This window comes from Aedes albopictus, chromosome 2 (assembly GCF_035046485.1).
Source record: "Aedes albopictus strain Foshan chromosome 2, AalbF5, whole genome shotgun sequence".
Lineage (NCBI taxonomy): Eukaryota > Metazoa > Arthropoda > Insecta > Diptera > Culicidae > Aedes > Aedes albopictus.
The window spans coordinates 130,925,467-130,950,800 of NC_085137.1; the positions used below are offsets into that span (position 1 = coordinate 130,925,467).

General features: G+C 41.6%; 1 protein-coding gene across 6 annotated transcripts in view; it reads left to right on the forward strand.

Moving 5' to 3' along the window:
• Nucleotides 1-499: 499 nt before the first annotated feature.
• Nucleotides 500-25,334, forward strand: part of LOC109417701 (suppressor APC domain-containing protein 2) — a 195,990-nt gene continuing 171,155 nt past the window's right edge. The window contains exons 1-2 of one of the 6 annotated variants that reach the window (XM_029853368.2): nucleotides 500-635; nucleotides 21,282-22,579. In XM_029853368.2, the coding sequence (XP_029709228.1) occupies nucleotides 21,398-22,579 (1,182 nt within the window). In that variant the 5' untranslated portion in view covers nucleotides 500-635; nucleotides 21,282-21,397. Of the gene's footprint in view, nucleotides 1,252-21,281; nucleotides 22,580-25,334 lie in introns of all 6 variants that reach the window. The other 5 variants (XM_062850438.1, XM_029853370.2, XM_062850439.1 and 2 more) reach the window with 5 other exon arrangements.

Here is a 25,334-nt window from a genome sequence, read left to right on the forward strand (position 1 = left end):
TAAACGGCGTGCAAAACTGCGTAAGGGTTTTAGGTGAATTATCCAATTTATTCGAACCTCGCCGGGGACTGCGACTAGGTTAGGGGCTCTCATGTCTACTTTTCAACATAACTCTGTAAGGTGTAAATGTACGAGCCGAGCTCAACAGCCGAGTACGATTTTCGCGAAATCCGGTCAATTTTGATCACCTTTTCTATCTATTGTGTCCCAGCATCAACCCAAAAATTCGAAGTGACCTCATAATTTTGTAAACTACCGTATAAGGCGCCGTCCACAAATTACGTAACGCTCTAGGGGGAGGGGGGAGTACGGCCGAGCGTTACGACCCATACAAAAACTTTATGGTTTTCATACAAAAAAGCGTTACGGAGGGGGGAGGGGGGGTCGAAAAATGGCGATTTTAGCGTTACGTAATAAATGGATGCTGCCTAACCTTCTCTGATGGGTCTCCTCCATGTATCCGTCGCGCTCACCAAGTTAGAGTGGCTCGCCTGCACAAGTAGGTACCTACCTACCAACCAACTGATGATGATGGTGTGGCACAAAGCATAAAACTTTAAAACCTGCTCGTTAGTATAGTTTTGCACGGGCCATCGATCGGTTTAGTTTACGCGCAGTCAGTCCTCTTTCGGCCAGTAAGTTTGTCCGGGCGCGCGCGCGCACGCCGTGTGTGTGAAAAAGCACGATCATCACCCGCACGATCTGCTGATGTTCACTTTTGCTGGAGCGCTTGAGAGAGATTGTCCAAGCGTACTACAGCGCATTACCAGATTAAGCCTTCCGCCGGAGACCAATGAACGCGGCGCGGCGACTGTTGTTGCTGTTGAATTCACCGTGCAGCTTCACGCTTTCGGATAAATAGGGATTTAGTTGCGCGGCCGTTGTGAGTTGTTAAATCCTCAAATTGATCGGGCTTTTAAAAAGACGTGCGACGGACGTCTTGGCGGGCGTCGGTACTGGCTGGCGGTGGCGGTTATTGTGGCTGCTCAATTCAAAACCGAAGGAAATAGAAGCAATCAAGGTGCGCTGCTGCGCACACACGCACGGATTTTAAAAGCTCTCTTCCTGTGCTGCAGCTAGGAGCTGAGAGAGAGACCGAGAGCTGTTATTAAGCCAGGAGCAGCGAGCAACTTATGCGTGTTTTGGGTTCGGATTGCAATTAACCGATTCCGCCGACGACTGTTGTGGCATTGTTTGCAAATTTGACCTGGCTTCCCCTCCTGTAGAGTGCGCTGGAAGGACGCATTCCAGGTGGGCTTGGCAGAGTGGTTGTTATTGAGCTGCTGCAGCAGCCACAGTGAAGACGTGTGTGTCATTGCTTTCAGCGTGGAGGCAGGAGACATTCATTAACTGTAAAAATGTATAAGCGGTTGGAGTTAATTGAGTGGAGTGAATAGCTCTTAAGCGATGCGTGATGCTGCAACGTGAACGCGCCGGTAGCTGGGGGTGTTCCAAAGAGTGCAGTGATAGTATTAAGTTGTATGGTATTGATGGTAGAAGGTCTTTATTCTCTGTATTCTAAAGGATTCAAAGTGATACTTAATGTAAAAATAAATCAATGGATTAGTTTCAATTTCATCAAAAAAAGTCACCAATTTCAAAATGATTGGGATTAATCAACCATGAATCATTCAAGTATGTGAATATGACTTGATCTGATTTTTTTTTTCGGGGTATTGATTAAAAATTTACAGATATAAACCTGAAATCATCGTAAAATAAACAAACCTGTGATAAATAAATAACAAAATGAATGAAAACAATTAAATTTGGTACAAGAGGAAATGAATACTTCTCAACAAAAAAAAATTGGCGTATTTTTATGACTATGGTTCGTTGCAAGCCATCAGAAATGTTTCAATAAGCCATGATGCATCTTTTCCTAGGTAGCTAGCTGCAATTTTGACTTTAATCAATAGATATGCATTCTTTTACCCTAAGAAATCCACCTAGCGGTGATGGAGCCTTTCTCGTGTCTTCGAGAAACCATCTCAATCCCACTCAAGTGACATGTTGGTGAATATCGCACTTTTATCCGTTTGACAAAACTCTTATTCATGACACAGGAATTCATGTCGGTTTACTGGTTGCTGTTTTGATTGATATTAGTTAAAATTATCACATGCACCTAAAATTCGTCCATATGAATCGAAGTGCGCAATGATTAGATTTTCTATGATTTCATCGATTGGTACAGTAGTAAAATATTAAGTTAATGCTGCTGCTGTATATTTTTGCAAGATCCCATTGAATAACTTTCTCAGTGAACTAAATAGAGTGTGTTACTTCTTATAAGCTGAACGACGCATGAACAAGACATTGCTTGTTTAGATTACCCTCATAATGACTTTGAAATTGTTCAAAATCGTATGTGTTTTTCTGTCTATTCGGCAGTCCACCTTTGTCCACTATCAAGTGTATCCGTATTGCGTGGATTTGAAAAACAGCTGCCTTTTTCTATTTTGACTAAAGTCAACATAGAAAAAGGTAGATGTTTTTCAAATCCACGCAATACGGGTACACTTGATATAAGAATGATGTTCAACTCCAAGACTACTATCCAAAACTCATTTGTAGTTCCTCATTTTGGAGTTTCAGATTTCAAATTTAGATTTCAGATTTTCAGCCTCTTTACACAATATACCAATATTGCATGTTTTTAGTGCCTAACATTTCATAAAGCAAAATTATTTAAAATGTTCTTGTGAAATTTGTGGTTACCATGTTTAGATTCAAGAAATCTTCTCCATACCAAATATACAATATCCAAGATCCTAAATTTCTATAAAAAAAAGCTTCCATTTTAAATTTAGGACTACCATCTCGTATTTGTTACACTATGTTTGAACTCCGGACAACTTTCTTCTGTCCCTATCCATATTGCATGGTTTCGGATCAAAAACTCCATAAACAAACAATAAATTAAACAATCACCCCCGCCCCCCGCTCCCTCATCGATACTATTACAGTATTGTTCCGATTTTATCACGCCCATTTTCAAATTTTTTATTTTCAATATTTTTAACATTGGAGAACACGTATTCAACATTCATCTTGAAGAAGAGAGGAAACACATGCTCTCAAATGTAACAACAAATTAATGAAAAATGAAGGACTGACGTGCGGAGGGCGTGATAAAATCGGAACATTACTGTAATACGAAAAAACTAAATAAAATAAACAAATTAAAATGAAGCAAAACACAGTGGGGTAGGTGAGTAAAATACACACAACAACAAACGTACACAAAATTGTAACCACAGGTTACAATCTATACTGAATATACCCAATTTGGGTCTCCAGTTAGCCTAGTGGTTAAGGCTATGGATCGCCAATCCGGAGACGGCGGGTTCAATTCCCGTTCCGGTCGGGAAAATTGTCTCGACCCCTGTGCATAGTGTATTGTGGCGTTAGCACTAAATTGGTTTCCGAAAAAAACTTAATTGACTTCCGCTGCCTTTCCTATGCGTTAAACATTACGTCGGAAGTAGTGCGCTGTATAGAAAACTAGATTTACTGTACAGGGCACTACTTCCGACGTTATGTTTAACGCATAGGAAAGACAGCGGAAGTCAATGATTTTTTTTGTCGGAAATCAATTTAGTGCTAAACGCACAATATCATTGTGCTTGCCTCACAAGGTACAAAATTCATGCAATAGCAGGCAAAGAAAGCCCTCCAATTAATAACTGTGGAAGTGCTCAAAGAACACTAAGTTGGAGAGAGGCAGGCCAAGTTCCTGTGAGAACGTAGAGCCATACAGAAGAAGAAGAAGAAGAAGATACCCAATTTGCATAATGTTATCGCCTAAAGCTGCATGAAACAGCAGGCATCATGACTTCTGAGCAAACATCTTGGATTTTTCGATCACAACTTTTGATTTTTTTAAAATGTATTTAACATTGTACAAAATCACCGGACGTTTTCAACAGTTTTAACGCTGAAAATTGCGCTTTAAACATTTACCTCGAAGAAGAGTCGGGAGATTTATCTTCGTATCAGAAAATTATTCAAAAAATAAGGTCTGTCGCCTGAAAACAGTGATAAAATCAGAATATTACTGTATACCCAGATTGCATGGTAATTCGCCATCTTGAGGTTTGACCCGCCATCTAGGATATACTTCCTTATTAGGGCACACAACTCCTCAAAACAGCCGCCATCCTGCATTTTGGGCCACCGTTTTGGATATTTTGGTCGCCATTTCTGGACTCCGTATGTCTCCCCCTTACCAAATTATCCCTCTAGTGCCTAAAACTCCTTGAAACAGTCGCCATCCTGAATTTGATCCGCCATTTCGAATATTATGGTCGTCATTTTTTTGACTCTTGAGTCTGGACATCTTTCAGATACCTAATTATCCCTATACAGCACCATTTCAGGGCACAACACTCCTTAAAATTGCTGTCATTTTAAATTTTGGGCCGCCTTTTTGGATATTTTCGTCGCCAGTTTTGACTCCGGACATCTTCTTCATACCAAATATACCGACATAATGCCGTTTGGCATAATGCCATTTGGCATAGCGACCATTTGGTATAATAAGGATTATGCACATTCTTACCAAGAAAGCTGTTCTTCGTATTATGCCAAACGGCATTACGCACACTGGCCATTATGCCAAATGACCATTATGCCAAATGGCTTTTTTCCAAACGGCGTTATGCCAAATGGCATTATGCCAAATGGGGTAGAGCCTCTGAAACTCCTTTTTTTTCCTCCCCTGTTGGGGAAATTAAGCCACTACGTCCAATAGGCTGAACTTTTGTGGCATGTCCCGTTTTGATATTCGCATCTAGCCAGCTAATTACCATGTGTCAAGTAATCAGCTACTGCCACGACGCGTCGTCTCCCAGTCAGGTGCAATGGATTTGATAAACTCCAAGACCTTCCCAGGTTTTGCAGACCAGATCTCACTGGGTTGTAAGCAACCACTATTTAGAAATCTTTGCCTGCGCGTGTATAAAGCATCACAACTGCAAAGCAGATGTTCCGAGGTTTCACGTTCCGTATTACAGAAACGACAGATATCACTTTGAATATGGCCAATATTTTTCAAGTGATACTTGCTCGGGCAGTGTCCAGTTACTAGGCCAGTGTATGTACATAGAGCTCTCTTGTTGAGCTTTTTGGTTTTATAAGCATTTGATGTTATAAATCGTTTTTTTTTTTTTTTTTTACTTATTCGTTTATTTGGAAGGCTCGGGCGCCACATGAGCATAACTGAGCCGAAATCTTTTGTTTTTTGTTTTTTTACAATGATTTTACATTTTACAATTTATTACTGCCTTAAGCTATGTTAGTTTGGGAAGCCGAAGTACTCGCGGCTGTTTCGAGGTTAAGGATTGAGAAAAAAAATAAAATTGGGAAGGAGGGATTTATGGGTTTAAAACTAAATTATTTGCTAACTTATACTAAAACATTGATGGGACAAATTGTCCATATCTGTAACGGAACCAAAAAAAAAAGGATTTTATCGGTAGAAAACGACAAGAAGAGGACAAACGGAAGGGGGGTGACGACAGACAGGGGCGAACAACAAAACCAAAAGGCGGACAACGAAAACAAGGAACGTACTACATCAAACTCTGACATCAACACGTTTCAAAAACTGGTAAATCAGGTTCATGTATTCCAAATCAAGTCCTGCCAACACTTCTCTAACGGGTTTCTGTTGTTTTCCTCGGACCCGGAGAATTTCATGCAGCTCAGATCTGACCTCACGATACTCATTGCATCCCCACACGACATGTTCGATATCCTGGTAAGCTACGCTACAGACACAGAGATTGCTTTCTGAGAGCCCAATACGGAAGGTATGTGCATTCAACAAATAGTGGTTGGACATCAGCCGACACATTACACGAATGAAATCGCGGCCTAAATCCAACCCTTTGAACCCTGGCTTCTTCGACACCTGTGGAATGATGGAGTGCAACCATCTACCCATCTCTCCATCTCTCCATTTGTGTTGCCAGCTGATCAAGGTCTCCTGACGGGCCAATGCAAAAAATTCGTCGAAGGCGATTTGACGCTCGTAAATATCGCCTCCGCTAGCGCCCACCTTAGCCAGAGAGTCCGCTTTCTCATTGCCCGGAATTGAGCAATGTGAAGGGACCCAAGCTATGGTGATGATGTATGAGCGTTTGGACAAAGCACTCAAGACTTGGCGTATTCCATTCAGGAAGTACGCTGAGTGCTTCATCGGTTTCATTGACCGAACAGCCTCCAGAGAGCTTAGACTGTCGGTAAAAATGAAGTAGTGCTCAGGTGGAAGAGTGCGAATGTACTCTAAGGTGTAGTATATAGCCGCTAGCTCAGCAATGTATACCGAACATGGCTTTTGAAGCATGTAGGTGGCGCTATGAAATTCGTTGTAGACACCGAAACCACTCGAATCATCGGTTTTCGAACCGTCTGTGAAGAACTGTCTGTCCCCGCTAACATGCCCGAACTTACTTGCAAAGATCTGTGGAATACCTACGGAACGAAAAGATTCCGGAATACCGGTGATCTCATCCTTCATAGAGAGATCAAAATCCACTGAGGAGCTGTCGAAGTTTGAGAAGTTGTCACGATTGGTGTTAACCGGAGATGGGCTTACCTCCAGCGTCATGTACCAGTAGTACACACTCATAAAACGAGTTTGAGGGTTCTGTTCGAGCAGCTTTTCGAAATTTTCTATGACCAATGGATTCACAACCTCGCATCGGATGAGGAACCGGAACGATAACTCCGCAAAGCGGTCTGTCAGAGGCTGTACACCAGCGAGTACCTCTAAACTCATAGTGTGAGTTGAGTTCATGCAACCTAACGCGATCCGAAGACAACGGTACTGAACCCGTTGAAGCTTCAGCAAGTGTGTTTTCGCCGCGGATTGAAAACAGAAGCTACCGTATTCTAAAACCGACAGAATGGTTGTTTGGTACAGCCTGATCAGATCTTCCGGATGTGCTCCCCACCATGTTCCGGTAATAGTTCGCATAAAGTTGATTCGCTTTTGGCATTTCTGTATCAGATACACAATGTGCTTCCCCCAGGTGCATTTGGAGTCGAACCAGACGCCGAGATATTGAGAAGACATGCTATGAGTGATTGTCTTACCCATCAGATGGAGCGGAAACTTTGCCGGTTTGTGTTTTTTAGAAAAGACAACCATCTCAGTTTTCTCCGGAGAGAATTCGATACCCAGCTTGAGAGCCCAAGTAGACAAATTGTCCAAAGTATCCTGTAGTGGTCCTTGCAGATCGACTGCTATTGATCCCGTTATAGAAACAACACAGTCATCCGCAAGCTGTCTTAACGTGCAATTTTCCATGAGACAATCATCTATGTCTCTAACATAAAAATTGTAAAGAAGGGGGCTTAGACATGAACCCTGGGGGAGACCCATGTAGCTAATTCGTGAAACTGTCAAGTCGCCATGAGTAAAACTCATCTGCTTCTCAAACAGCAAATTATACAAAAAGTTGTTCAAAATTGGTGAAAGGCCACTTTCGTGTAGTTTGTCGGAGAGAACATCGACACAAACTGAATCAAAAGCTCCCTTAATATCCAAAAACACTGAGCCCATTTGCTGCTTTTGAGCAAAGGCAAGCTGAATTTCTGAAGTAAGCAACGCAAGACAGTCGTTCGTTCCTTTGCCTCTGCGGAAACCAAATTGTGTATCAGACAACATGCCATTCGATTCAACCCATTTGTCCAGTCGAAAGAGAATCATCTTCTCTAACAACTTCCGCAGACAAGACAACATCGCGATTGGACGGTACGAATTATGATCCGACGCGGGTTTCCCGGGTTTTTGAATAGCTATCACTCTCACTTGCCTCCAATCATCCGGAATGATGTTGTTATCCAGGAACTGATTGAACAAGTTCAACAAGCGCCTCTTAGCGACGTCGGGGAGGTTTTTAAGCAAGTTGAACTTAATTCGATCCATTCCTGGAGCGGAATTGTTACATGAAAGAAGAGCAAGTGAGAATTCAACCATCGAAAACGGCCTATCCATGTCGTCCCTATCCTCGGAAACATCCCGAATTATTCGCTCCACGGGTACGGAATCTGGACAAACTTTTTTTGCGAACTTGAGAATCCACCGAGGAGAGCTTTCTCGATCCTCGTTTACCGACGACGCGTTACGCATTCTTCTCCCGACGTTCCAAAGAGTTCTCATTGATGTCTCGCGCGATAAACCCTCGACGAACCGACGCCAGTAACCGCTTTTCTTCGCCTTGATCAAGTTCTTGAACTTGCTTTCAAGGGAAACGTACCGCTTAAAGTTTTCGACCGAACCGCGTTTCCGAAACTCTTTGAACGCAGCGGATTTCTCGCGATAGATTTCTGTACACTCGCTATCCCACCACGGATTGGGGGGTTTCCTGCGAGCCGAAGGACCTGGAACTGGCCGACGTTGTGCCTGCAGCGCGCTACTGATGATCAGTTCTGATAAAAACTGATACTCTTCCCGCGGTGGAAGAATTTCTACCGATTGCTCACCGTCGATAATTGCTTCCGCGTACTTTCCCCAGTCAATGTGTTTCGTGAGGTCGTAGGAAATGCCAATAGATGGAGGTTGACGTGAACCATTGGAAATAGAAACAACGATCGGAAGGTGATCACTACCATGGGGATCCTGGATAACCTTCCATGTACACTCCAGCGATAGTGAGCTCGAACAGATTGAGAGGTCTAATCGGCTGTCTCTAGGACTGCCATCTTTAGCTGGAGGTGCCACTCGCGTAACTTCTCCGGTGTTCAAAATTGTCATGTTGAAGTCGTCGCAGAGGTCATATATCAAAGTTGAACGGCTGTCATCGTACAGTTCCCCCCAGCCTGTACCATGGGAGTTGAAATCTCCCATGAGCAGCCGTGGCTCAGGCATAACCGAGCAGATGTGGGCGAGATCCCTGCGAGATATCGCAGTTCTGGGTGGAAGATATATGGAGGCAACACTGAGGGTTTTACCTCGGATTGTCACCTCACATGCGACGGCTTCGATGCCTGTCATCGGTTGAAAATCGACTCTGTAAAATGAGTGCTGCTTTTTGATCCCTAAAAGCACCCCTCCGTACGAGTCGGACCGATCAAGACGGATAATGTTGAAATCGGAAAAAGGTAAGGTTACATCGGGTGTCAGCCATGTTTCGGATAGCGCAAAAACATCGCATTGTAAATTGTTAATTAAAAATTTGAAAGAGTCTAATTTTGGTACGATACTACGACAGTTCCAGTGTAGCACAGAAATCATATCTTCGACCTCGGTGGTTAAATTAGCCATCGAAAGATACGAATGTCGCAAGGAGGGGCATTTTAGAAGCCAACTGCTTCAAAAGAGGAGACACACAAGGAAGAAGTGCTTTGACAATGCTCTTCACTGAGTCAGAAGCATTAAAGAAGTTAAGGACGATGTCTACGATGCCAGAAAGCGTAAACATCGGAGCACCAAGAGGTTGTTCCTGGTTCTCCGAATGCTGTCCCTCTGGCTGAGAAGTCGAAAAAATTGGGACATCTGGGATTTTTGATGTTCCCGGGAGCGAAGGAAAGTCTCGTTCATCTTGGATTTTGAATCCAGGAGGTGAACGTTTGTTACCTTTTTTAACACTCTTAGAATTTGTCACGGTGGGTTGGGGGTCACTGCTAGGCAGATTCCGAGGTTTTTTGGTGGGTCTCTGGAGCCTCACCCGTTTCCTCGTTTCACCCTTAAAAACAAAGGGAACCCCGTCCCCGACCTCAGAGTCAGAGCCCTGATCATCGAGAGACAAAGACGAGTAGATGTTGCGTGATTCAACGACCGGAGCAGCTTTTCTCAGCATTTCGGCGTAGCTTCGCCTTGAACGCTGCTGCAACGATCGTTTTTGATGTTGATTTCGCTGTATGTACTTCGGGCAAACATTGAGATCGTGTGGACGGTCGCTACCACAATAAACACACTTGGGCGGCGTTTTACACGCACCGTCCACATGTCTCTCCCCGCATGTTGCACAGCGAGGTTTATTGCTGCAGTACTGGGCGGTGTGGCCCAGCTGCTTGCAATTGATGCAATTCATTACCTTCGGTACATACAGCCTCACAGGTAGCCGAAGTTTGCCAATCACCAGCAGATCTGGTAATGCAGATCCGGAGAAGGTCACAGAAAATTCTTCAGATGGTGTGTAAACCTTCTTCTCGCCCTCCTGGGATACCGAATGCAGTTGCCGGCAATCCAGTATCTGGACAGGAGGTAGAGAAGGGTTATGGAAACGACCACAGCCTTGCATGATCGTTTCGCAGGTCAAAGATGCGTCGGCGACCTTCCCCGAAATCTCAATTGACGCGCTCGGAAGGTAGACAAAATACTCAAGAGTAAACAACTCGCAGGCCACAATCTCATTAGCGTGCTTTCGGTCGCCTACTGTCACCCGAAGCTTAGCTGTACCGACCATGTCAATGGAGACAACGGAAGAATACCGCTTAGTCAGATCCTTGCTGATTTGAACGGTGTTCAAACGTTTGCCTTTGGGTCGGAAGAAAACAACATATGGCCCGCCAAAGTCGGGAGGGTAGGCCTTGAGGCGGGGGGACGTCGAAACAGATTTACCGTTGGTGTCCATTGGAGAAGCACCAGGGTGAAGCGGGGCAAAGGGGTTAGCATTTAAATCGCCTTGTTGGCTCGAGCAATCCGATGCCAATAACAAAGCTTCGTTGATGCGGTACGACGTACCCCCGCCATCGTCATCATCGCCCATTGTGGCAGCTAACTACCACCACGGGGCACTCAAAAATCTTAAACTAACACTTATCACGGGGACGAAATAATAAAAAAAAAAACAAGGGACAAAATTAACTGTACAGGGAAAGTGAGGAAAAAAAAGAGAAAAAAAAAACTGCTTATATACCAAATTAAATCTAATCAAAGAGTCAGTGGAGAGGGGGGAACAACGAGGGGTAACTTTGAATACTTAGCTTTGTGCTCTGTTTTGCCACAGGCTCGACGACGACAGGTCCAAGCGATGGGATCGCCCGCACTGGGAGGAGGCGAGCGGTGTGCGGCGGTTAAACGCTCTCTGCTCTTCTCTCGGTGGGCTGCTGCTGTCGACGACGATGAGCTTGGGTACTCACTGGAAGAAGCCGATCACGGCCGCGCGAGCGGCGCGGTATGCGGGGGGTGCTGCACTGCTGTGCTCGATAATCGGTCAATGCGCCACGTGATATAATGAAAACGTGAACTTTACTCAAACTAAACGAACTTTTGCGGCAAAAATTGTGGCCTCGCCAACCGCACGCGTCCCACTAGGGATGATTACTTAATAAACTTAATCACTCGGAAACACTAGCACGAAAATAGCCACCGAACTGGAGACAAACCGGACGAACGAAAAGTTGCGACTGTCTCGAACGAACGCTCGCCAAAGAGTGTATAAATCGTTTTGACTGATTGCAATTTTTGACGTTCATCCAATTGGATATCACCCTCTGCTCAGCCCAGCGTTTCAGGTCCATTTTAATTATACAGTTTGATATACCACAGAATGGTTCTGGGCCAGCAAACTGTAAATTGGAACCACTTTTAGCAAGCTCGTCAGCCATTTCATTCCCTTCAATGCCACAGTGACCTGGAACCCAGTATAAGTTTACTTTTTTTTTTTTTTTGTCTGTATTAACGAGATTTTTAACCCTAGGCTAGTTCATCTCGGGACCCACGTTTTACTTCCCTTCCGAAGGAAGATCCCACATTTTGTGAGTATGTCGGGAGTGGGATTCGATCCCAGGTCCTCGGCGTGATAGTCAAGTGTTCTAACCACCACACCAGGTCGCTTTACTGAATTCCCTTGGCACAGCCTGCGCAGTGAAAGAATGCATTCCCAGACAAGCTTTGAAGTACATTTGTAAGCGCACAATGCTTTTAGTGCAGCTTGACTATCTGAGAAAATACAAATATTTGCATACCTGTATTTTCTCTCAAGGCAGATATTTGCGCATTTTAAAATAGCAAGAATCTCTGCTTGAAACACCGTAGGATAGTGTCCCATCGCCACTGAAATTTGTATCCCAGGGCCGTAGATTTCTGCTCCCGTTTTTATTCCAACTTTTGAGCCATCTGTAAAGAATTTGATTGACCCTTGACGAACAGTGGGACCTCCGACTTCCCAATCTGCACGAGTTGTTTCGTGCAACTTGTAAGGAACATCATGGTTCTCCACAGGTTTCATCCAGTCTTTAATCATTTTCATTACTGGCCTATTTTGGAAGTATTGTGAAATGCTCAGGTGACCTACAAGATCACCTGGCATAAACTTTTCAACTCGTTCAAGTCTCAGCAATTCCTTTTCTGCTTCTAATTGCACGTACTCGTGCAAAGGTAGTAGATTGAGAATCGCATCTAAAGCTTTTGATGGAGTGCTTCGCATCGCTCCTGTAACAGCAATGGACGCAAGACGTTGAATTTTCGCAAGCTTCGATTGTGTGGTAGCCTCTTTTGTTTTTGGCCACCAGACAAACGAAGCATACGTCACTTTTGGGCGGATTATGGCAGTATAAATCCACATTATCATTTTTGGTTTCAAGCCCCACTTCCTGCCAATAGTTTTGGAGCATAACCAGAACGCACTTGTTGCCTTACCGATCACGGACTCAATTTGAGCATTCCAGTTCAGTTTGGCATCCAGAATCAAACCTAAGTATTTGACTCGATCACTAGGATGAATTTGTATCCCTCCAAGCCGAAAAGCTTTTAGGTTGATCTTCCTTCTCCTAGTGAAAGGGACAATTACGACTTTTGACGGGTTGATGCTAAGCCCCTCCTTAATACACCATGAATGTGTATAGTTTAGGGCCCTTTGCATTCTCTCCGAAACAGTTTCGTCATACTTTCCTCTCACTATTATGACTATATCGTCTGCAAAGCCCACAACTTCTAAACCTTTTTCCTTCAAGCTTCTTAGAAGATCGTCTACAACTAAGGACCACATTAGTGGTGAGAGGACTTGAGGGCAACCTTTCGTTGCCCTTACTGTTATAGAACTTCCCAGCTCAGAGGTGATTTCTCTTTTTGCAAGCACAGTATCAATCCAATGTATGATACGTTGGTCGAAGTTTTTGTTCTTCATGGCACGCTTCATAGATGAATAGGAGGCATTATCAAATGCTCCTTCTATGTCTAAAAAGGCGCATAGAGCTATTTCTTTTGTTGAAAACGTTTTTTCCACCTTTGTTACTAGCGAATGAAGGGCCGTAACCGTTGACTTACCAGATTGATAAGCAAACAGGAAGTCAGATAGGGGATGCTCTTTTATGTAAGAAGAGTTAATAAAATCCTTCAAAACCTTTTCCATAGTCTTCAACAAAACTGAAGAAAGACTAATTGGCCTGTATGCTTTGGGATGCGTCTTGTCTCGCTTCCCCTTTTTTGGTATAAAGATAACTTTTACAAGTCTCCATTTTGATGGATCTTAATTCAATCTTTAACTTGAACATCCTTGAACATCTCAATTAGTGATGGAATCAACACCGCTTCTCCATTTTGAATCAGTGCTGGAAATATTCCATCAACTCCTGCAGATTTAAAAGGCTGAAAAGATCTAATTGCATTTTCCACTCTGGCCTTCGTGAAGATTTCATCAGCTAAATCTGAGGCGGTGTTTATTGTACTAGTTGACTCCGAAGAGTTTATACTAGAACATCCTTCACCTTCCAGAGATATAGTATCATTGGAATCCACACTTAGAACCGAACCCGGAAAATGGGTTTCCATCATTAAATCCAAAGTTTCACGAGGAGTTTTGGTAAAAGCTCCATCGTCGCGCTTCAGGTTTCCCAATTCATTTGAATGATCTTTTGCAAGCGTTTTCTGTAGTCTTGCAACTACAGGAGTGCTGTTTATGTTTTCACATGTCAGCATCCAAGACTTTCTTTTAGATTTTCGTATTTCGTTGTTGTACTCAGTCAGAGCTTTCCTGTACTGAGTCCAATCTCCCGTTTGTTTCGCTCTATTGAACATTTTACGAGAAAATTTTCTAAGGCGATCCAGTTTTAAGTTCCACCATGGCACGTCTCTAGTAGAAGACGATTGTATGGTGGGACAACTTCCGTTAAAGGAATTGATGATACTTTCATTTACCCTTTGAGAAAATGATTCCAACTTTTGGGTTGAATCAATAGTTTCTCCCATTGTAAATGATTGCGTATTCAACAATTCTACATATTGATCCCAGTTTGTCTTCCTGGGATTTCTAAATGCGGTTCTAGAATAATCTCCACCACTCCAATTGAAGATTATGTGTTTATGATCAGATAGAGAAATCTCATCTGACACGTGCCAGTTTGTGATCTTGTCAAAGATTGCAGCATTGCACAGTGTTAGATCCAAGACCTCTTGTCTGATTACATTTGAGAAAGTAGGTTTATCACCATTATTGCAAATGTCTATATTGTTGGAAGACAGATACTCTAATAGTGACTCACCTCGACTGTTAATATCCGTACTACCTCAAACCGTGTGATGCGCATTGGCGTCACAGCCAATGATAAACGATTTGTTGTTTTCTTTACAGAATTGAACAAATGATGCGATCTCAGGAGGAGGTACCTCAGGAACATCACCAGGAAAGTAAGCTGAAGCCACAGCGATCTCAGTTTTACCTCTAGTGGTTGGTACCTCTTCCATGACCGCAACAATGTCCTTTCTGATAAACTCTGTAATAGGATAGGATTTTAACGTTTTGCGTACTAAGACAGCGGTTCTGGGCGAATCTTGTTGCTCATCATAAAATAGTTTACTATTTTGTGTCAGAACTCCAAGAATCTTTCGTTTATTGAACCATGGCTCTTGAATAAGCGCCACTTCCAGTCCTTCTTTTTTAAACCTTCGACTCAACACAGCAGAAGCACCTTTTGCGTGATGAAGGTTTACCTGTACAAACTCAATTCCTGCCATAAAAAAATTCCATTTACCCACTTTTATTAAGCCTCGGAATTGAGACGTAAGAAAAGTGGCCGATTATCCCGGAGACAAATAAGGTCCACTGCGTCATTGCTCCGTTTAACACAGTTCCGGATATTTCCACCCTACCAAATATACCTACATTTGCATGGTTTTAAGACCCGAAACTTCTCAAAACAGCAGCCATCTTGAATATTCTGGTCGCCATTTCTGGACTCCGAATATCTTCTCCATACCAATTATTCCCATATTGCCTGATTGTATTTAGAGCCTAAACCTCATCATTACAACCGCTATCTTGAATTTTGGGCCGCCATTTTGGAAATTATGCTCATCATTTTTGGACTCCAGATATCTTCCCCTTTTCAAATATACACATACATTGCATGGTTTTACAGCCTTACACCAGTGCCTCCCAAACTGTGCGCTGCGGTGCCCTGGCGCAGCTACCCTTACTCAGGTGCGCCGCAGGATTTTGGCTTTTGTGACGAAACAAAAAAACAAACTCTTTATTTGTATTGCGGAACACCTTTAATTTTTTTTTATTAGTAAAACTAGCGTCGCTCACATTTTTTTTAAACTTTCTTGACTTTTCAATTGTTCCTGGATTTCTGGTGTCCTTTTTAAACATATCAATTGAAACCACATTTTAAAATTCCAAGTTTTTGAACTTGTTTTTGGAATTCTTAAGCTTCAGCTTAGCTTTTGATTTTACTATAACTTGTCCAAAGTTTTAATTTCAAGCACATTATTTACGTTCTTTTCAGAATAATTACAAGGTCTTCGGAACAGCTTAGCGGCATGCGGGTTTGCCGATCTGGGAGTGTGAAGAGCTAGCTCTGACCTTTTTGAACCGGACTGTTTCATCATTACTGCCGCAACCTCGCTGAACTCGAATAAGTTTGTTATGCTCGGTTTCATCAATGCCCAGCCCAATCCAGGCCCAAAGGGTTAAGTTGAAATTTATGAAAATAAGTTCAATCAAAGCCCACCTGGCAGGTTTTTACAATCTCTTCATGTGTTGCTTTGCAATTCCCGCAAAAAAATGAAACTTTGGTCGAGTTTTGTGTAGTCATTTTCATTCAATAATAATTCTTTTATTATTGCAAACATCTTAGAATTTTTGGCTGAATTGTTGAAATACAGCAGCTTGTTTTACCTGTACATCTGAGTTTCTTCTTATTTTTAAAACTTTTATGATGAAATCAACATGATTTTTGAAATCTTACAAATATTTAAACTATCTTTGTGAAATTAATTTAAATAATAGTTAGTTTTCCAAAGTGTTTCACGATTTTGTCTTGCACACTGTAAAGTAAAAGTTGCCTAAAATTGAAAAAAAAAACTTTGTTAGAAACTTTGGTGCGCCGCGACACTTTTGGAAATATCAAAGGGCGCCGCGATAGCAAAAAGTTTGGAAACCTCTGCGCTTACACTGAGAAAAAAGTCTACTCAAAATTGAGTAGGATCCTACTCATTTTCGTTAAAAGTGGGACAACCCTCAAACTGAGTAAGGTTTAGGTTACTCAATTTCGAGTTCTTGCTCTAGTCGATGAAAACTGAGTAAAGGCAACTCACGATATTCAACAGCGTCTGTGAGTTGTTTCTACTCATTTTCCTGAATATTTTTGAAGCATGTTTATTGTTGTTAATGAATATTTCTTACACCATTTGATAACACTAGTTTACAGCATTTTTGAACTCGGTAAGCTGATGATCATTTTTGGTGTAGAATCATGCCCTGAGTTCGAAAACGCGAAGGAAAAAAATTACAGTAGAGCGGAAATTTTTTCGACTTTCCATACAAGGTTGATGATTTGAAATCGATTTTTGTTCTATTTTTAAGCAAAGTCGCTCACTTCAAACATCTCATTCTCCGTAATCAATGCTCCGATTGAGCTGAAATTTTTACTGTAACTCGCCCACATATGATATGTCAAATAAACGTCGAGAAAGAATTTTTCAGTTGGTTTTTACTTATTGAAAAAAATACATTTCTTCAAAAAATTTTGGGAATTTTGCTAAAATTTAAGAAGATCGTCCCTAATCTTGAATTTCATCAATCTGACGCAAATCCTGTATTCAGATGATCGAATGGTATTGTATTCAGCTTTTAATTTATGGAAAAAGATTTAAAATTGGTTGAACAAAACGCAATATATTTGAATTTTAGTAAATTACATATTTTGAAAAGTTACAAAACTCGATATTGAGCTAAAACTCAAAAACGGTTCTACTTTAATTTTTTTTAAGGTCGGTTTCGAAATCAGCACTAAATTGTGCTTCAAAAATTTTTTTCGTTGACTGCAAGGATGGGAACACTCACTTGCAGAGAGTTGCACTCACTTGATGTTTTCTCAGCTCAGAAGCGTGCAATCAAGAAACGATGTATGGACGACTATTGTCTTGTGGTTTTGTCTAAAAGTTTGCCGAATAGAGTAGGGGTCGCACACGCATATCGAAATCGTGAAGGAGCTGCGAAGGCAACTCTCCACGAGGTGAATGTAAATTACACTCACCTCGTGGAGAGTCGCTTTCGCAGCTCTGTCACGACTTTGCTATGCGTGTGCGACACCTACTCTATTCGGCAAACTTTTAGACAAAACCATAAGGCAAAAGTCGTCCATACACCATTTCTTGATTGCACGCTTCTGAGCTGAGAAAACATCAAGTGAATGTAACTCTCTGCAAGTGAGTGTTCCCATCCCTGGTTGACTGAAGTTCACGACTTTCGTTTTATTTTGTAAACTTGTGTAATTAACGACCTCGGCAGCTAGTGAATTTCCTTGAAAACTTTATAGTAATGCCTGAAGTTCATAGGCACAATATGTGTTGAAAAATGTACAAATTGAGTGGAAAAATTGCGAAAAAATCCACGTAGTTCTGGTGGGGTTTAAACCCACGTCTCCCCAAGTTCGCTAGACAGGGCGCGTTAACCAACTTCGCCACAGAACAAGTATCAATTGATTATACGTCGTTTTCAAAATTTGTTACTGAATTCTGTGAAGTAGAAAGCCAACCAGAATCCAATTTAACATATTGTGCCTATGAACTTCAGGCATTACGTATGTCTAACATACCATTTCGATTGGTTATCCGAAAAACAACAACATTCGTATTGAAAGTTAGTTAGTTAGTTGGTATATGTGACTCGATACTCCGAGCCTTCTATTGAAAATTTGATTTTCGAGTGTACATATCTTGCGTTCGATTTGAATAAGTAGCAGAGACAAACAGACACATTACTTAGAAGAAATTTGTTTCAATAACATCGTTTGGCATCTCACTAGCACCCTCTATAATGCTCAATCCGATGCATTCATTTGCAGGTGTTGTTCCCCTCGGCCCGATGTAACAATTTTGCAGGTGACGACTCCCTCGTGGGGTCATCCATTCATAAAACATAAATGAAGGTTCATGATTGAGTCATTTTATGTAAACATTGATCGGCGTCGCGTTCATTTCTCTCCGATATTGAGAGGTTACGTAGACACAGCAGCGCCATCATGACACATGCGAGCCCAGTCGGAACCACACTATATTTTCGAAATAACTGTTAAATCGTACGATGATTTCGATTTGAGTAGTATGTCTTAAGTAGTATGTTTGCTGTGATTCCTATGTAGATTCGACTATTCAAATCGAACTCCAGATATAGCCTTTCAGTACACTTCGGTGTACAAGAAAGGCAAAACATATAAAAACATTTAATTTATCTTATTTTCACGATTGACCGTTTCAAATATTTAGTTCACTTTTTGTCGCGCCACTGTTTTGTTGGTCGAGGGGATGGGGGCATAAAATAAATAAAGCAGTGTATCTGAAAAATATTAAAACTCATCGGATTTGTTAGAGAATTTTTAGCAACACCCGATATTTCGATAAATATTTTTCATCTGCCTCCTAAAATTAAAAAAAATAACCAAACATTTTTGAGGGGGGGGGGGGGGGGGGGTTGGGTTACAAAAAGTCAAAATTTAATTTGTATCAGCCTATAGACGAAAAAAAAATCTTCTGTCACTGACATGCAAGTTTGGAAGCTATCTGCAGAAATTAGGAAAAAAATTGAAGCTATCAAGTTCCAAAAGGTCACAACCGGCACGTTAGAAGTTTGCTGGGATCCTGAGGAAGGATTTGAAAATCGGTTTTGGTTTACTGGCATTTTTCCATGGAATGCGGATTTCGCCAGCAAATAACTTTTGGAGGGTGAATGGAGGCTAACACTACAATCGATCCAAGCGAATGAAGAATTTCACTTGGAATTTTTAAACAAAGTTCAGTTTAAAAAAAAGGCTGCACAGACTGAATGAATCTTAATACTAGACAAGGGACACATGAAACATGCACCAGTGGATACGGAGATAAAGTCGATGAACAGGTGATGCGTTGGGACCTGGTATTCACGGCATTTCTTGAGGATTTGCTGTTCGGTGAAGATCCGTTGTCGACCGGCCGTCGATGAAGCCGGCATGATAACTTCCCACGAACTCATTCATTATGGGTGACAGACGACGGAAGATGATCTGGGACAGCACTTTGTAGACGGTATTCAAAGTGGTGAGGTGATCGCTCGAAAGTTCTTACAAATTAACTTGTCGCCTTTCTTGTGGATGGGACAAATTATCCCTTCCTTCCACTCCTCCAGCAGGTCTTTCAGATCTTGACCTTGATGAGTTCAGCAGTGATACCGTCCTTACCAGCCGCTTTGTTGTTATTGAGCTGGTGTATGGCATCCTTAGCTTTCCTCAGCGTGGGAGCTGGTTCGTTTCTGTCCTATGCTGCACCAACATAGTCGTTTCCTCCGCTGCCTTGGTACCTCGTGCCTACATTCTCTTCGCCATTCAGGTGCTCGTCAAAGTGCTGCTTCCACTTTTCGATCACCTCACGTTTGTCCATTAAGAGGCTTCCGTGCTCATCCCTACAGATTTCGGCTTGCGGTACGAAGCCTTTGCGGGATGCGTTGAGCTTCTGGTAGAACTTTCGTGTTTCTTGGGAACGGCAAAGCAGTTCCATTTCCTCGCACTCCGCTTCTTCCAGTACCAGGCGGCGCTTTTTCTGCCGGAAGAGGCGGGTCTGCTGCTTCTGTCTGTATCGCTCCTCATTCTGCCGGGTTCCATGCTGCAGCATTACCGCCCGCGCTACGTTTGTCCTTATCCTCCAAAACCGTTATGCTCTCCTAGTCGAACTAATTGTTTCGTCGACTCCGTTCTACGTACCCGATACTGCTCTCGGCTGCGTGTTGATGATTGCTTTGGCTGTAATTCAGCAGTCCTCCAGAGGGGCCATATCGAGCACACCCTCGTCCGGCAGCGCTGCCTCGAGATTCTAGGAGGTGGCGACATCCGATTTCTTCAGTCGCTTTGGATCATATCGGGATGGTTGCCAGTACTGTATATTGCTATCAAAGAGGAATTTTAGGCGCAGTTTAACCATCACCAGCTAGTGATTCGAGTCGATGTTGGCGCCATGATGGGACCTGACGTCGATAATGTCCTAGAAGTGCCGTCCATCAACCAGGACGTGGTCAATTTGCGATTCCTCGAGCACTCACCAATGAAGAAGTCTATAAGTCGCAGACAAAATAGGCCTATCTGTCTGAAGATATGCAAAGTAGTACAATTAAATGGTATTTTCTTGTCCTTTCCCTTAATTTTTCTTTTACAAAAGTGAATAGTGAAGTGATTTTATTTTTTATTTTTTAACCAGTGACTCTAGTATAAATGTTCTACAACAAGTTCCAAAGTATTGGTAAAGACAAAGTATGCTGACAACTTGCGGTAATCAAGTATCGATGAACTTTACTTCGAAGACATATTGGTGGAAGTATAAGAAATATTATATATATCCACAAAGAAATATCTGTAGAATTCATCAGAACAGTTTCAAAGAATTTCCTGAGAGAATTTTACTGGGCTTATGTCTACTATGGTTTAAGTCTAGTAAAGATCAAAAATGAGTCTACGGAGTTGGAATCAATTGATATATTGTACAAGTTTCACCAAATTTACGATACAAAAGCTAATGAATGTAAGATCCTCAAAGCAATGCTATGAACATAAATATAATCCGAGAAAAAATAAAATAAAAGGAACATCCCCAGCTCCACCTGCAAGAGACCGTTTAGTGCAAAAAGTGAACAAACAAATAGCACCAAAAGGGAGACCCGAAAAAATGTGATCTCAAATTTTAGGCTCCAGCCAGCACCGGCACTACCCTACTGGTGGAAAGCTAACTGGCTGCATTCCTTCGGCGGCGCGCGGCGCAACGTTCGCGAAAACATAAATCATTAAATGTGGGCTGTTGCCTCCTTCATCGTCCATTTGGGTGCTTATCTCGTAAATTAAAAGTTGATCCTATGCTTTAGCGCAGCCGCTGGTGAATGACCATTAAACTCCCGAAAAGAAGCATGAACTGGTGAAAATAGTGTCCCATAATGAAGGTGTGATGAACTCACACGAAAAGTAAAAGTGAAACGCAGCAATGGCAACGACAAACCGTACTCGTAAAAATATTCTCACGCTAAACGGTGTCAACGGGTTCAATGGGGTGCATTTGAGCCATCATCATCAGCACAGCAATGGATACCACCACTTGCACCACCAACCCCAGTTGGCCCAACCTCAACATCCGCTTCAGCAGCAGCAGGATACAGGAAACGCCGTAGTCGAAGGACTTCCGAAGCCCTTCGTGTCGGCGATGCGCACCCTGTTCGATATTATGGACGATGACAAAACCGGTTTGGTGAAGCTGGCCGACATCGAAGATCGCTGGCAGGACGATGGCTCCAAGGGTCTGCCACGAGGCGTAATTGATAGCTTGCGCAAGGTCACGCCCCCTAATGGGCTGCTCTCGTTCGAACGTTTCTGCAGTGGACTCAAGATTTGCTTGGTGCGCAACCAAACCGAAACACCAAGCAGAACCGGTCGATTCTCCAAAGAGTCAGAAAAGTTGCCTCTCTCGCCGACCAAGCTCTCCGTTCGGCCACCATCCGCCCCCTTACTCGACCTGGACAGCATATCGAAGCCGTCGTGGACGAGCAACAGCACCAACACTGCAACCGTCCGGCCAAACAATGCCATGCCTGCGCAGAAAACGCTCAGCATGCCGCAGCTCAACCCGGACAGTGACCTAGATCTTGAATCACCGCCAATTATCCTGCCGGGCACTTACGGCCCTCCTAAACCCCCGCGAGTCGCCCTAAACCTCGAACGTCTTCCCAACCCAACGCAACCCATGTCCCAATCCATAGACAAGGCGGAAATTCGCAACGCCCTGCAGAACTGGCAGATGTCCCTGCTCATGAATGAAACGGACAAACTGGACCAGAACAAGACTCATCTACGGTTAGCTCGCGGGCCGGCTGACGGCCAGATTGACCTGTCCAACACGACTTCGAGTTCATCGCCTTCGTTCACGCCAACCGGTCTGTACCAGAAGAAGGGTGGCGGGAATGGCAACGGCAGACGGCGGGAACCACGAAGACATACGCTGCAGAATGGCGTCGATTACAATATGCTCAAGCGGTTGAAGCAGATCGAACAGGAGAAGGATATCTTGCTGCAGGGACTGACGGCGGTGGAGAAGGCTCGTGATTGGTACCTGAAACAGCTGGGCAATGTGCAGGAGCGGATCAAGTACCTGGGACGGTCCGGAGCGCATATGGTGAGTACTGTTTGGGATGATATTTGAGTGATATTCCTTGGAAAGAGGAAAAAATTGTTTTTTTTTTTGCTCAATATTGTACAGTTTACATATCTTTCTGGATAAACCAGCACAAATCGAAACAATAGCATTCCAATTAACAGGAATACATCGTCCAGATTGAAATCACCCATTTTTTCTTGAATTTTACTCAAATGTGCGTATGCTAATGTGTCAAGGTTTTGCTACATTATTTTGAAGCAGTGATCCTGAGCCTGACTGTCTATGCGGGCCAAAATTGAATATTGAAATGAAGAGACTGCGGCCGCAAGCCATTCAAGAGTTTATTATCAAAAAAATTGAGATTCAACACACAGCCCCTTTTTTATAATATTGAACATGAGCAAAGAACTAAATAACCTGGAGTTATCAGGAAATTTTATTGTCCCTTGAATAAAAATCCTGGAAATCGTAAGGAATTACAAACAGGAGTTTCAAGCGATGCAGCGTGATATTTAGGTTCTTGGTATTAATAATGTTGAGCCAATTATCTCCGACTTGTTACTTAAAAGTCATATGAAATACAAGAAATAGCTACGCTGGCTAGAACAATATGAACCTCTTTATGAATTTTGTGGATAAACTTACTGCGTAATTATAGCGCAAATTAAGAGTACAGAATTGAGGAAGTCCTAGACGCGAACACGGACAAATCTCATGGTTAGCCGCTGGATCCAGTTTTGACAAATTTCTAAATGGAATTTCTTAACACTTACACTACAGAGGAGGTGAAAACTCCCGCGAACTACCAAGGGTCCAAAAAAAGTCGGAAGTCCAACTTTGGCAAGACATTTCTCGGCCGTTTTTCAACCGACCTCAAATTTCTGTTTTGCGATGGAACGGACAGGTTTCAAGTCCATTTTAAAGATTCCAAAATAGAAGCGTCTACCCAAAGTTATTAAGCAAAAGGCATTTCCTACTTTTTTTTGAGAGCGCATTTTTTGCACACTTTAATCAATAAAATAAAATTTAAATCGATGACACATGGGTTTTTCGACCCTAAATCATGCGTACTGCCGGAGTGAACATGTTTATGCAAAATAAGTGATTTTTCAGTACACTGATATTTGAATTTACTGAAAAAACTGCTAAAATACCCTATTTTTCACATAAAATAAGCAATAAATCAAAATTCAAACCGATGACATATACTTTTTTTGGTCTTAAACTGTTTGTAGGATTGTACTGGACATTTTTTATGAACAATGAAAATGTTCTCATTACACACTTATTTTGTTTTACCCGAAAATCTACGAAAATTCCATATTTTTTACACAAAGTAGTCAACAAAACTAAACTTAAAACGATAACTTGTAGTTTTTTAGCCTTTCATTGTTCTTAGCAGTTTGGGGGACATACTTGAATAATAAAAGTGATGTTTTAATTACACTCAAATTTTAATACACTCAAAATCCATCGAAAGTACCACGTTTCTCATACAAATAAAAATAGCGTACAATGCATTGTAGTTTTATGCCTTGAAATTATTCGTGAAAGAGTACTGGACATATTTGATGAACAATAGTCACGTTTTTATAACACTCTTAATTTATTTTACTCAAAAAATTACAAAAATACCATAATTTTCATACAAAATAGTCAATAAACCAAAATTTAAAGGCAAAACATGTAGTTTTTTGGCCTTAAATTTCTAAATGAATGCCCTGGACATGATTTTGATAACATTTTGAAGTTTACATTACACTTATATTTCGTTTTATCAAAAAAAAATGTTTGAAAGTACCACATTTTTACAAAAAAAAAAAAGACAATAAATCAAATTTTAAAGCAGTGACATGTAGTTTTTTATCTTTGGAATTGTCGTAGTAGTTGAGTGGATTTATTTGAATAATACTAGTGATGTTTTTATTACACTCATATTTTATATCGCTCGAAATACTAGGAAAATACCACATTTCTTACACAAAGTAGTCAACAAATAAAAATTGAAGGCAATGCATTGGGGTTTTTTGCTTTGAAATTATTCGTGAAAGAATACTGGATATATATTTTGTTTATCATAGGGACGTTTTCATGACACTCTAAACATATCTTACTAAACAAATTCTTAAAATACCATAATTTTGATGTTAACATTACCTCACATTTTGTTTAACTAAAAATATCACGAATGTGCCCGAAAAAATGTTCACACAATAACCCGTAGTTCAAAAAGAAAACATGCAGATTTCTTTTCTTGATTTTTTGTCCCAGTTTCAGGTTATACAGGGGATAGACAAAATGATCGGGACAGGCAAAATTTTCCCTTCTCAAAAAATATTCAAATAGCTGTAACTTTTCGAAAAGTGCATCAAATATTCTCAAATTTTAACTGTGAGAGGATCAACTAGTTGTGTATCAGTGGACAAAATTTGAAACAGATCGGGCTATTCTGCACGAAGTTATAAAGGTTCTAGAAAAAGGTATATTTATCCGATAGCCAACTTTGAGCTGTTATATCTCCGGATTCAATGAACCGAATGCAATGAAATTATGACCATTTACGACTTATATAATGAGCTTTGAAAAACGTTTGACACAACTTGAAATTATTCACAAGAGAAAAAGTTATAACGATTTCATTTATTTTATGATTTTTTAGTAAATTGGTTCATTTTTAATATGCATCCCATTACTTTTTCAATGAATTGTCGGCTATGTTGTTACTTTCATTCAAAACATATTTATATTCAAGATAATTAGAGGGAATATAAAT